Source organism: Oncorhynchus nerka, linkage group LG20, assembly GCF_034236695.1.
Source record: "Oncorhynchus nerka isolate Pitt River linkage group LG20, Oner_Uvic_2.0, whole genome shotgun sequence".
NCBI lineage: Eukaryota > Metazoa > Chordata > Actinopteri > Salmoniformes > Salmonidae > Oncorhynchus > Oncorhynchus nerka.
In genome coordinates, this window is record NC_088415.1 from 27,546,408 (window position 1) to 27,560,807 (window position 14,400).

Here is a 14,400-nt window from a genome sequence, read left to right on the forward strand (position 1 = left end):
ACAAAGCCCTGACCTCAATCCTATAGAAAATGTGTGGGCAGAATTGAAAAAGCGTGTGTGAACAAGGAGGCCTACAAACCTGACTCGGTTACACCAGCTCTGTCAGGAGGAATGGGCCAAAATTCATCCAACTTATTGTGGGAAGCTTGTGGAAGGCTACCCAAAACGTTTGACCGAAGTTACAAAATCTAAAGGCAATGCTACCAAATACTAATTGAGTGTATGTAAACCTCTGACCCACTGGGAATGTGATGAAAGAAATTAAAGCTGAACTATATCACTCTCTCTACTATTATTCTGGCATTTCACATTCTTAAAATGAAGTGGTGATCCTAACTGACCGAAGAGAGAGAACTTCCAACTTCAACTGTATGTGCATTAATACATACTACACACACAAAAAACGCTTTTAGCATAGAGCTGTTCACACAAGATACATAGGCCGCTATTCAATCCTATCGTAGGTTCTTGGAATTGTGGCTTTTAAAGGCAATATGTTTTTGGAGATCCAATTCATGGTAAATGCTGCAAATGTTGGCTCAATTGGAAATGGCCTTTTATTAAAAACAAAGTACTTTAACATAACCCTCAGTCACTATAAAAACCTATGCATAACACCATAGAGCCTTACTGTCCACACACATATGATATTTGTGTATCAAAGAAATCCATATAAAACTACAGCCTCCTAGAGCTCTTCTCACAAACACCGTTTTCATCAGAGAAAACAAAGCTTCCTGTTGCATTCTTCTCACATAGTTTTCTTTAGTGAACAGAGTTGAAAATAAACTCCCTATAGAACCAGGTGAGTGCTGTGAACCTCTTTCTGTGAACAGCTCTTACAAAAGTCCCTCACAAAGGATCCTGCACCTATTAAATGTGTCCTTGCATTCACAATATAAGGATATCTGTCACTATAGGTTCCTACACATAATAGCCCTCACCATGGAAACTGACAAAGACAGAGATGTTGGCCTTGACTGCATACAAATGCACACAATGACAGCATCCTTGCCGTGGCAAGCTGCATGTTGGGAAATTAACATACACTATATATACAAAAGTATGTGGACACCCCGTCAAATTAGTTGATTCAGCTATTTCAGCCACAAGGTGTGTAAAATCGAGCACACAATCATAAAATCTCAATAGGCAAACATTAGCAGTAGAATGGCCTTACTGAAGAGCTCAGTGACTTTCAACGTGGAACCGTCACAGGATGCCAACTTTCCAACAAGTCAGTTTGTCAAATTTCTGCCCTGCTAGAGCTGCCCATGTCAACTGTAAGTGCTGTTATTGTGAAGTGGAAACGTCTTGGAGCAACAACGGCTCAGCCGCAAAGTGGTAGGCCACACAAGCTCACAGAACGGGACTGCCGAGTGCTGAAGCGTGTAGCCTTTAAAAACTGTCTGTCCAACACTCACTACTGAGTTCCAATCTGTTTCTGGAAGCATTGTCAGCACAATAACTGTTCGTCACGAAATGGGTTTCCATGTCAGAGCAGCCGCACACAAGCGTAAGATCACCATGCGCAATGCCAAGCGTCGGTTGGAGTGGTGTAAAGCTCACCGCTATTGGACTCTGGAGCAGTGGAAACGCGTTCTCTGGAGTGATGAATCACACTTCACCATCTGGCAGTGACGGATGAATCTGGGTTTGGCACATGCCAGGACATGCCGTGCATAAAGCGAGGTCCATACAGAAATGGTTTGTTGATATCGGTGTGGAAGAACTTGACTAGCCTGCACAGAGCCCTGACCTTAACCCCATCGATCACTTTTGGGATGAATTGGAACGCCGACTGCGAGCTCTGGGTCGATTCAACTGCAATCTATCATAACTAACCCTATTTCATTTTCATTGCAGCTAATTATCCTGTGCATGCTAAAAAGCAAGCAGGCGAACACAAACAAACACAGCACCACGCTGACAGCAGATGTCCTCATGTCAGTGCCCTGTCGTGCGGTGCCCTATGTGTATGTACAGTATGTGTGCCTGTATAGTATATAGTGTGTGAACAGAGCGGTAACTCTCTCGTGCGTGAGAAAGCCCTTAAGCTAATTCAGCACTGAAGTACTCACAGCCAGAGATGAGAGGGAATTATTCAGAGCACTTCCGAGTGGCGTTATGAAACTTTGATTGGTCTCCTCCTGACGCTCATTGGACAGCTCCGTATGTACTGTAATGCTCATTGTGCTGATGAAAGCCAACACCGTGGTGCTGAAGCGCTGCTACACTATGCTAATAGGGAGAGGTGTTTGTTGTAGATGGTGCTGAAGGCATGTCAGCCTCTGTATTTCCTCTCCTCCCCCTGCGGTGCTCACCACTTCCTCCTTCTTTTTTCACTCTTTCTTCATCACACCTCTCAAACTTTCTTTCTCTTTATAGTCACCTCACCTGATAGTTTTGTATCATTTGCCAACAGAGAAATAAACATAGGTCTTTTTGCAAATGCTAAATGCCTGCACATATACACACACGCGCGCATTTGCTGACTCACAAACACACAAATACATATTCTCTCTCTTGTAGTATCTTACCTGGTTCGCACAGACAGGTGTGGCGTTCCCAATTGTCACAACAGCGGCTGTGGGGCGGGCAGGGGGTAGAGACACAGGGGTTGCCAACGTTACAGCCCGTCTCCACTTTGACAGCCCTGGAGGGGCGGGGCAGGGGCATGGCATCTGGTCGCACCCCCAAACGAACCCCCTAAAACATAGACAAAATAGGTGTCAAATACAGTCTCATAAGAACATAGACCAATATACCATAAAGCCGTGGCCAAAATTTTGAGAATGACACAAATATTAATTTCCACAAAGTTTGCTGCTTCAGTGTCTATAGATATTTTTGTCAGATGTTACTATGGAATACTGAAGTATAATTACAAGAATTTAATATGTGTCAAAGGATTTTATTGACAATTACATGAAGTTGATGCAAAGAGTTAATATTTGCAGTGTTGACCCTTCTTTTTCAAGACCTCTGAAATCTGCCATGGCATGCTATCAATTAACTTCTGGGCCACATCCTGACTGATGGCAGCCCATTCTTGCATAATCAATGCTTGGAGTTTGTCAGAATTTGTTTGTCCACCCGCCTCTTGAGGATTGACTACAAGTTCTCAATGGGATTAAGGTCTGGTGAGTTTCCTGGCCATGGACCCAAAATATCAATGTTTTGTTCCCCGAGCTACTTAGTTATCACTTTTGCCTTATGGCAAGGTGCTCCATCATGCTGGAAAAGGCATTGTTCGTCACCAAACTGTTCCTAGATGGTTTGGAGAAGTTGCTCTTGGAGGATATGTTGGTACCATTCTTTATTCATGGCTGTGTTCTTAGGAACAATTGTGAGTGAGCCCACTCCCTTGGCTGCGAAGCAACCCCACACATTAATGGTCTCAGGATGCTTTACTGTTGGCATGACACAGGACTGATGGTAGCGCTCACCTTGTCTTCTCCGGATGCCCCAAACATTCGGAAAGGGAATTCATCAGAGGAAATTACCCCAGTCCTCAGCAGTCCAATCCCTGTACCTTTTGCAGAATATCAGTCTATCCCTGATGTTTTTCCTGGAGAGAAGTGGCTTCTTTGCTGCCCTTCTTGACACCAGACCATCCTCCAAAAGTCTTCGCCTCACTGTGTGTGCAGATGCACTCACACCTGCCTGCTGCCATTCCTGAGCAAGCTCTGTACTGGTGGTGCCCCGATCTCGCAGCTGAATCAACTTCAGGAGACGGTCGTGGCCCTTGCTGGATTTTCTTGGGCGACCTGAAAACTTCTTCACAACAATTGAACCGCTCTCCTTGAAGTTCTTGATGATCCGATAAATGGTTGATTTTGGTGCGATCTTACTGGCAGCAATATCCTTACCTGTGAAGCCCTTTTTGTGCAAAGCAATGATGACGGCATGTGTTTCCTTGCAGGTAACCATGGTTGACAGAGGAAGAACAATGATTCCAAGCACCATCCTCCTTTTGAAGCTTCCAGTCTGTTATTCAAACTCAATCAGCATGACAGAGAGATCTCCAGCCTTGTCCTCGTCAACATTCACACCTGTGTTAACGAGAGAATCAGCTGGTTCTTTTGTGGCAGGGCTGAAATGCAGTGGAAATGTTTTTGGGGGATTCAGTTCATTTGCATGGCAAAAAGGGTACTTTGCAATTAATTGCAATTCATCTGATCACTCTTCATAACATTCTGGAGTATATGCAAATTGCCATCATACAAACTGAGGCAGCAGACTTAGTGAAAATTAATATTTGTGTCATTCTCAAAACTTTTGGCCACGACTGTACATGCTAACACACAAAGTCTATAAGAGTCCCAGAAAGAATTATGGGCATCGGTTAAGATACAGCTGCCATTGTGATGGAACCCTTACCTGGATGCAGCCCCGTATCCCGTTCTGCACCTCCCCCAAGCCCAGGACTCCTCCCACATGGAGGTGTTTCACTTTCAGCCCATGAATCTCATTACCCACTATCACTGTGCCCTGAGAGAGAGTGGGAAGAAATAGAGAGAGACTAAATAGATTACACTTAAAAATGTAGCCAGTTAACGGACGCTGATATTCAGAATGACTTCAGTGCATTCAAATAGATGGAGTTAGAGAAAGAGAGGGGGAAGAGTGAATATGTGAATGAACAGAACAGAATAGATGGAAAGGGTTAGACAGGTTTAGGGAGAGAAAGAGTGTGAGACAAACATATTTAAATGAAAGCAAGTGAACAAGGAGGATACAGGAGAGACCATGAAAGAACATAACAAGACAGTGTGTGGTGCTACATGTCTGGAGTTTTCCAAACACAGGTTTTAACACCAGCAGTGGGCAGACATTATACTGGCTTTAGGATTGGATATTAGGATTAACAACCTACAGGATTACAGGGCCAATTAGAGGTTATGATTTGCATTGAGACGTCTGCACTGCTGAGTGACATGGGGGTTTAGTGTGTCACTGTTCATTCTGGACACGACCTTAATGTGTCTCTCCGGGTAAAAGTCACCTTTAGGTGCAGATCTAGGATCAGTTTACGCCTCGACAATTATAACCTAATCAATTAAGGGAAGGAACGCAAATCTGACTTTAAATCAGTGTGTACGGACAATTTGTGACTCTCACCTGGAAGAGGCCAAAGTCGAGGCGGACGGTAGCCACGTAGCGCGTCTCCCTCCCGCTGCGGACGTCTCGGAGCTCCAGCTGCAGGTCGTGCCAGCGCCCATCGCTCACCTGCACCTGGTCCAGACGCAGACGCACCGGCAGCGTCGACCCCTTGGTCACCGAGAACACCAGCTGACCACTCACCAGCTGCAACAGAGACACGTGTGAATAATCCACTGAGTAATCCACACAAATATGGTTTGGAGTCCCCCTGTAGGTTGCTATTACTCCAACATAAACGGACACATTTCCAAAGACAGACGGACATATAGACACAGATCAACTAGTGCAGGTTAGGTAGCACAGGTAAGTGTATATGTATGTGTTTACAGACCTGGAAGACCAGGCTGGTGTACTGTCCGGCCTGTGCCTGCAGCAGAGTGCCCTCCCTGGCCCGCGTCCTAAACACCAGCCCCAGGTACCAAGGTGTGGAGATGGTCACGTCATTCTTCAGGTCCCACCAGAGGGCACTGTTTCCCAGGAAACGATGTGGGTGGGGCATCACTGTAGGGGGGCAAGGAGAAGAGGTATGGTCAGTGAGGTTAGTATGAGGTGTGTGTATACGTCTGTTAATAAAGGAGTGAGAAAAGCCTATGTTTACTGGACAGATATGTCAGTGCGCTTACCATGGCTGCAGTCCTTCCCTCCAAACCCTAGGGGGCAGTCACATGAGAAGGTCTCCCAGCTGACACGACACGTTCCTCCGTTCTGACATGGGTCGGAGTTACAGAAGGGCAGCTTGGCACTACATCCTATCAGAACCAGAGAAAATCATCACATCTGTGTTAACTCAATCAAACCCAATCAACTTAGCGGTTAGTGGTTTCTATTGACAACACAAACACAGACAGCTAAAGACGCTTTGTGTCAAGTCTACAAAACTTGTGCACTGTGTTCACAGAATATGATACTTTTGGGAACAGAAAACTGTATTGAGATTGAACTTTTCATCGATGAGAAAATGTGTAGAACGTAAGCCCAGTTTCATCTCGCTCCATCTTCTCCATCTGCTGGCCACTGTACTTCCTCTCATCACCATATTTTGGTGGTGAGTGAGTGGAAGTTCCAACTGGATTTTTACCCCCAGTAAAGTATCTGAGTTTCCACATGTATCTGTGAGTATGCTATACAGACCAGGTAGGGTTCCATTGTTAGAGATGTATCCCGCCAGGTCCAAAGGTCTGTTGTCGATGTGGAGGTCTTTCATACAGCCAATAAACTCCCGGGTGTGAAACGGGAAATGATCAGGCATGTTGGGCACTCCGCCCAAAAACAAGGGACCGGTGAGATCCAGAGATCTGAGAAGGGCGGAGAGAGAGGGATAGAGAGAGAAGGGTGAGGGATAGAGAGAGAAGGCAGAGGGAGAGAGAGAGAGAAGGGTGGGGGATAGAGAGAGAAGGCAGAGGGAGAGAGAGAGAGATGGGTGAGGGAGAGAGAGAGAAGGGTGAGGGATAGAGAGAGAAGGCAGAGGGAGAGAGAGAGAGAAGGGTGAGGGATAGAGAGAGAAGGCAGAGGGAGAGAGAGAGATGGGTGAGGGAGAGAGAGAGAGAAGGGTGAGGGATAGAGAGAGAAGGCAGAGGGATAGAGAGAGAAGGCAGAGGGATAGAGAGAGAAGGCAGAGGGAGAGAAGGCAGAGGGAGAGAAGGCAGAGGGATAGAGAGAGAAGGCAGAGTGATAGAGAGAGAAGGCAGAGGGATAGAGAGAGAAGGCAGAGGGATAGAGAGAGAAGGCAGAGGGAGAGAAGGCAGAGGGAGAGAAGGCAGAGGGATAGAGAGAGAAGGCAGAGGTATAGAGAGAGAAGGCAGAGGGATAGAGAGAGAAGGCAGAGTGATAGAGAGAGAAGGCAGAGGGATAGAGAGAGAAGGCAGAGGGATAGAGAGAGAAGGCAGAGGGAGAGAAGGCAGAGGGATAGAGAGAGACGGCAGAGGGATAGAGAGAGAAGGCAGAGGGATAGAGAGAGAAGGCAGAGGGATATAGAGAGAAGGCAGAGGGAGAGAAGGCAGAGGGATAGAAGGCAGAGGGACAGAGAGAGAAGGCAGAGGTATAGAGAGAGAAGGCAGAGGGATAGAGAGAGAAGGCAGAGGGACAGAGAGACAAGGCAGAGGGATAGAGAGAGAAGGCAGAGGGATAGAGAGAGAAGGCAGAGGGAGAGAAGGCAGAGGGATAGAGAGAGAAGGCAAAGGGATAGAGAGAGAGAAGGCAGAGGGATAGAGAGAGAAGGCAAAGGGATAGAGAGAGAAGGCAGAGGGATAGAGAGAGAAGGCAGAGGGATAGAGAGAGAAGGCAGAGGGATAGAGAGAGAAGGCAAAGGGATAGAGAGAGAAGGCAGAGGGATAGAGAGAGAAGGCAGAGGGATAGAGAGAGAAGGCAGAGGTATAGAGAGAGAGAAGGCAGAGGGATAGAGAGAGAAGGCAAAGGGATAGAGAGAGAAGGCAGAGGGATAGAGAGAGAAGGCAGAGGGATAGAGAGAGAAGGCAAAGGGATAGAGAGAGAAGGCAGAGGGATAGAGAGAGAAGGCAGAGGGATAGAGAGAGAAGGCAGAGGTATAGAGAGAGAGAAGGCAGAGGGATAGAGAGAGAAGGCAGAGGGATAGAGAGAGAAGGCAGAGGGATAGAGAGAGAAGGCAGAGGGATAGAGAGAGAAGGCAGAGGTATAGAGAGAGAGAAGGCAGAGGGATAGAGAGAGAAGGCAAAGGGATAGAGAGAGAAGGCAGAGGGATAGAGAGAGAAGGCAGAGGGATAGAGAGAGAAGGCAGAGGGATAGAGAGAGAAGGCAGAGGGATAGAGAGAGAAGGCAGAGGTATAGAGAGAGAGAAGGCAGAGGGATAGAGAGAGAAGGCAAAGGGATAGAGAGAGAAGGCAGAGGGATAGAGAGAGAAGGCAGAGGGATAGAGAGAGAAGGCAGAGGGATAGAGAGAGAAGGCAAAGGGATAGAGAGAGAAGGGAGAGGGATAGAGAGAGAAGGCAGAGGTATAGAGAGAGAGAAGGCAGAGGGATAGAGAGAGAAGGCAAAGGGATAGAGAGAGAAGGCAGAGGGATAGAGAGAGAAGGCAGAGGGATAGAGAGAGAAGGCAGAGGGATAGAGAGAGAAGGCAAAGGGATAGAGAGAGAAGGCAGAGGGATAGAGAGAGAAGGCAGAGGGATAGAGAGAGAAGGCAGAGGGATAGAGAGAGAAGGCAGAGGGATAGAGAGAGAAGGCAGAGGGATAGAGAGAGAAGGCAAAGGGATAGAGAGAGAAGGCAGAGGGATAGAGAGAGAAGGCAGAGGGATAGAGAGAGAAGGCAGAGGGATAGAGAGAGAAGGCAGAGGGATAGAGAGAGAAGGCAGAGGGATAGAGAGAGAAGGCAGAGGGAGAGAAGGCAGAGGGATAGAGAGAGAAGGCAGAGGGATAGAGAGAGAAGGCAGAGGGATAGAGAGAGAAGGCAGAGGTATAGAGAGAGAGAAGGCAGAGGGATAGAGAGAGAAGGCAAAGGGATAGAGAGAGAAGGCAGAGGGATAGAGAGAGAAGGTAGAGGGATAGAGAGAGAAGGCAAAGGGATAGAGAGAGAAGGCAGAGGGATAGAGAGAGAAGGCAGAGGGATAGAGAGAGAAGGCAGAGGGATAGAGAGAGAAGGCAGAGGGATAGAGAGAGAAGGCAGAGGGATAGAGAGAGAAGGCAGAGGGATAGAGAGAGAAGGTAGAGGGATAGAGAGAGAAGGCAAAGGGATAGAGAGAGAAGGCAGAGGGATAGAGAGAGAAGGCAGAGGGATAGAGAGAGAAGGCAAAGGGATAGAGAGAGAAGGCAGAGGGATAGAGAGAGAAGGCAGAGGGATAGAGAGAGAAGGCAGAGGGATAGAGAGAGAAGGCAGAGGGAGAGAAGGCAGAGGGATAGAGAGAGAAGGCAGAGGGATAGAGAGAGAAGGCAGAGGGAGAGAAGGCAGAGGGATAGAGAGAGAAGGAAGCGGGAGAGAAGGCAGATGGATAGAGAGAGAAGGCAGAGGGATAGAGAGAGAAGGCAGAGGGAGAGAAGGCAGAGGGATAGAGAGAGAAGGAAGCGGGAGAGAAGGCAGAGGGATAGAAGGCAGAGGGACAGAGAGAGAAGGCAGAGGTATAGAGAGAGAAGGCAGAGGGATAGAGAGAGAAGGCAGAGGGAGAGAAGGCAGAGGGAGAGAAGGCAGAGGGATAGAGAGAGAAGGCAGAGGGAGAGAAGGCAGAGGGAGAGAAGGCAGAGGGATAGAGAGAGAAGGCAGAGGTATAGAGAGAGAAGGCAGAGGGATAGAGAGAGAAGGCAGAGGGAGAGAAGGCAGAGGGAGAGAAGGCAGAGGGATAGAGAGAGAAGGCAGAGGGAGAGAAGGCAGAGGGATAGAGAGAGAAGGCAGAGGGAGAGAAGGCAGAGGGATAGAAAGAGAAGGAGGATGGAAGAGAGGAGCACAACACTATTAGATGTTGCCCTTGTACTTTCCTCAGCGCTTACAGAGCACAGCAGCAGTGGTGAGTGACCTGTCAAGTCCAGACAGCATTGCCAGGCTTAAGTGGTAATGCTGAGGGTTTAACCCTGACACTGACTTGCACATGACGTGCACGTGTGTGTGTGTCTGTGTCTGTGTGTGTGTGTGAGATAGAGAGATGGAGAGACTTACTTCTTGGAGCTGGTCTGTTTACCCTGAGCAGCACAGCTGTAGTTGCCGAGCTGCGTTCCGAAGCGTAGCGACACTGCTGTGTCACAGTCGTCCACGCTGACCACCGCCACCTTCTCATCAGATGGACCCTGGGCCTCCCCACTCACACTGCGCTTGGGCTGGGGCAGACACAGGAACAGTCAAATTTAACACACACACGCACACAGAACACACAGAATACACAGAATACACCAAAACATATTTCTGTACTCTTGCTGCTTGTGCTGCTACAAAGACAGATAGTAAAATGCAGTACACACACAGTGGACTATCAGAGAGAGAGAAGAATATGTGACATAGAAAGAAACACTGACACTGCAAATGGGCTAAGAGGGCAGGGGAACTCACAGCCACACTCACAGAGAGTGAAAGACAAACCTGTACACATAGCCACACTCACAGAGAGTGAAAGACAAGCCTGTACACACAGCCATACCGTACTCACACTGTGCGAGGGCTGAGAAAAATGTAGAAGGGGAGAAAATTCTAACAAATGCATGGTATGTGCAGATATTACGGGTTACACACACACACACACACACACAGGGACTCGCCTTGTTGTAGTAGTGGATGTGGACAGTGTGCCAGTTTCCATCGGCCACGCCCCGAGGTAGAAAGGGGCTCACCTGAGTGGACAATTCACCTGGGGACAGACAGGTCAGAGGTCACACTCAAAACCAGGGTTTCGCCTACCATTGTATAGTCGGGGCACACCCACAAAGCCATACACATACATATACAGATAGACACATACCTGTGGAGTACTTGAGCACCACCTGACCCTCTAGGATCTCCAGAGCCAGGAAGTCGTGTTTCTCATTGAAGCGTCCGTTGTAGAAGAGGAGGCCACTGTTCTCCAGAGTGGCAAAACTGTAACACAACCCACAACCATGTTAGGGAGCTGTGAGTAACCCCACCATCACACACACGGTACAGGAGATGCTCTGTACATAGTACAGGATAAGCTGTAGGGTTCACCGCAAATCTCTAATGCAAGTGTACATGAGTATATAGGACATTGTGGTGTATAATAAATAAAAGAGCTATGCCTGCTGAGAGAGGCTGGGACGGATCACGTCATGTGTCTTAAAGCTAATGTACCTCTGAGTCATGGGATTTAGTTAGACCTGAGATCACATTTGTGACCACTTCACAATAGCAATCACATCTGACCAATCAGAACACACCAAGGGGCCACACCAGGTCCCAAGTTGGGCCTCTAGAAGTGGGGGAGGGGACAACGAGAACAGGATAGAGGGTCAAATATAAAAAATACATGACATGACACATGAAAGAAAGAGCAGGGAATTGAGAAAGGGTCTAAAAAGAAAGATTGAAAGAGAGAGTGAGAAAGAGAGAGAGAAAGAAAAAGAAAGTCAGTACTCACGTGAGAGAAATGGAGAGGTGGAATCTCTGGCGGAGGCCTCGGAACATGATAAAAGATTTGGGGGGGAAGGAGCGTGCAGTGACAGCGCAGTAGGGCCGCTCATACCCTCCTGCAGGGCACTCACAGCGGAACCCCCCTCCAGACAGCTCCCTGCACGTCCCCCATTCCTACACACCCCCGGGACACAGCGGCCCTGACGCCTGTCCCACTCACACCGTTCACCTGGGAAGGAAAGGGGATGCAGCATGTTACTGTACACATACAGTACCAGTCCAAAGTTTGGACACACCTACTCATTCAAGGGTTTATTTTTATTTTTTATGATTTTCTACATTGTAGAATAATAGTGAAGACATCAAAACTATGAAATAACACATATGGAATCATGTAGCCAAAAAAGTTATGCAAATCAAAATATATTTTATGTTTGAGATTCTTCAAAGTAGCCACCCTTTGCCTTGATGACAGCTTTGCACACTCTTGGCATTCTCTCAACCAGCTTCATGAGGTAGTCACCTGGAATGCATTTCAATTAACAGGTGTGCCTTGAAATTAATTTGTAGAATTTCTTTCCTTCTTAATGCGTTTGAGCCAATCAGTTGTGTTGTGACAAGGTAGGGGTGGTCTACAGAAGATAGACCTATTTGGTAAAAGACCAAGTCCATACTATGGCAAGAACAGCTCAAATAAGCAAAGTGAAGCAACAGTCCATCATTACTTTAAGACAAAAAGGTCAGTCAATGCTGAAAAGCCTCGAAGTGGTCGGCCACACATGCTCACAAAACGGGACCGCCAAGTGCTGAAGAACGTTGCGCGTAACACTCTACTGTCCTCGGTTGCAACATTCACTACCGAGTTCCAAACTGCCTCTGGAAGCAACGTCAGGACAAGAACTGTTCGTTGGGAGCTTCATGAAATTGGTTTCCATGGCCGAGCAGCCGCACACAAGCCTAATATCACCATATGCAATGCCAAGCGTCAACTGGAGTGGTGTAAAGCTCGCCACCATTAGACCCTGGAGCAGAGGAAACACTTTCTCTGAAGTGATGAATCACGCTTCACCATCTGGCAGTCTGACGGACAAATCTGGGTTTGGTGGATGCCAAGAGAATGCTACATGCTCGAATGAATAGTGCTAACTGTAACGTTTGGTGGAGGAGGAATAATGGTCTGGGGCTGTTTTTCATGGTTCGGGCCCCTTAGTTCCAGTGAAGGGAAATCTTAACTACAGTATATAAGGACAGTCTAGATGAGTCTGTGCTTTCAACTTTGTGGCAACAGTTTGGGCATTGTTTCAGCATGACAATGCCCCCGTGCACAAAGCGAGGTCCATACAAAAATGGTTTGTCAAGATCGGTGTGGAAGAACTTGACTGGCCTGCACAAAGCCCTGACCTCAACCCCATCAAACACATTTGGGATGAATTGGAACTCCGACTGCAACCCAGGCCTAATCACCCAACATCAGTGTCCAACCTCACTAATGCTCTTGTGGCTGAATGGAAGTTCCCACAGTAATGTTCCAACATGTAGTGGAAAGCCTTCCCAGAAGAGTGGAGGCTGTTATAGCAGCAAAGGGGGACCAACTCAATATTAATGACCATCATTTTGGAATGAGATATTCGACAAGCAGGTGTCCACATACTTTTGGTGATGAGTGTATTAAATGTTTCAATGAACCATAGGAATGTATAGAGGACTCATCTTCATATCTGTGCCATTATAGCATCTGTGACAGCATGGGCAGCGCCATTGAGGCTACAACCCATCAGAATCCCCACCCAGTTGACTACTTTAAAATGTCTGAAGCATGGTGGAAGCACACAATGGTGCTGCCTATGCTATAACAGCCTTTTGGCCACTAGAGGCTTCTATCATTCTCTATGGGAGAAACCAACATTTCCTCAAACAATTCTCTTGCCAGGATTTCTCAAAATATGACTGTAACTGCAAGCAACCCCATTTGAGTGGGCAGTAGTCTCACTAGATGCTTCTATCATTCTCTATGGAATGAACCAACCTTTCCTCATTCTATTCCTTTGCCAGGATTTCTCTAAATATGACTGTCACTGCAGGCAAACCTATTTGTGTGGGCAGTAGTCTCTGCTCAATGCCCAGCAAATAAAACTATATCACTACAGGCAAAAATATACATATAATCAGACTCAGCAGATTGAGTAAAATACCCAGCTAGAGAGCACCAGCCAGCCTCCCTTTCAATGAGCTGGTGTAAACACAGTGTGGGCAATAACTGCCTTCACCCTGCAGACACTGCTCCTCCAGGCCCCCAGTTTAGAGGCCTGCTGAGGTCCATGGAGACATGCAGATCATGTTAGAGCTGCAGGCCTTTGTATGGCGGGTCTAATGGTGTCTCGTTGGTACAATATTTGTTCAACGTCAAGGCACTACTATGGTGAATGCAGCCACTGGCATGGTTTATAACAACCACCAAGCTTGGTGGGTGAGACTGCAGAGTGCCTTGGTCTTTCTCTCATGCGCGTATGGACACCCACGCTGACACACACACAAACTGACTGACTATACCCTCCGGTATGATGTGCAGTGTTAAAACATGGTCGGGTTCTGTGTCTAAAAGTATGAAGACTTTAAACGACTTTCACCCCTCCTTCTTCCTCCACCCACGCTGCTCACACACACACACACACGCACGCACGCACGCACGCACGCACGCACGCACACACACACACACACACACACACACACACACACACACAAACACACACACACACACACACACACACACACACACACACACACACACACACACACCCACACACACACACACACACACACACACACACACACACACACACACACACACACACACACACACCAACTTATTAATATCTAAATAAATAAACAGACATTAATAATCATGAATTATTTGTCTAGTGATACAGACAGACAGACAGAGCAAACATCTAGCAACCCCAAAGTTGAGTGTTTGAATCTCATCACAGACAACTTTGTCATTGTAGCTAAATAGCAACTTTGCAAGTACTTACTTCCTTTTAGCTACGACTACTTAGCATGTTAGCTAACCCTTCCCCTAACTCTAAACCTAACCTTAACCCTTTAACCTGAATCCTAACCCTAACCTTGATCCTAACCTTAACCCCTAACCCTAACCCTTTGCCTAGCTAACATTAGCCACCTAGCTGATGTTAGAGACA

At 47.2% G+C, this 14,400-nt stretch overlaps 1 protein-coding gene across 1 annotated transcript in view; it reads right to left on the reverse strand.

Moving 5' to 3' along the window:
* The window catches only part of LOC115101876 (cadherin EGF LAG seven-pass G-type receptor 3-like), a 53,744-nt gene that overhangs the window by 22,635 nt on the left and 16,709 nt on the right, over positions 1 to 14,400 (reverse strand). Inside the window, 11 exon segments of the mRNA XM_065005357.1 lie at positions 2,541 to 2,709; positions 4,384 to 4,494; positions 5,125 to 5,310; positions 5,498 to 5,667; positions 5,790 to 5,915; positions 6,298 to 6,461; positions 9,782 to 9,939; positions 10,363 to 10,463; positions 10,575 to 10,690; positions 11,208 to 11,364; positions 11,367 to 11,429. Of these exon segments, the coding sequence (XP_064861429.1) occupies positions 2,541 to 2,709; positions 4,384 to 4,494; positions 5,125 to 5,310; positions 5,498 to 5,667; positions 5,790 to 5,915; positions 6,298 to 6,461; positions 9,782 to 9,939; positions 10,363 to 10,463; positions 10,575 to 10,690; positions 11,208 to 11,364; positions 11,367 to 11,429 (1,521 nt within the window).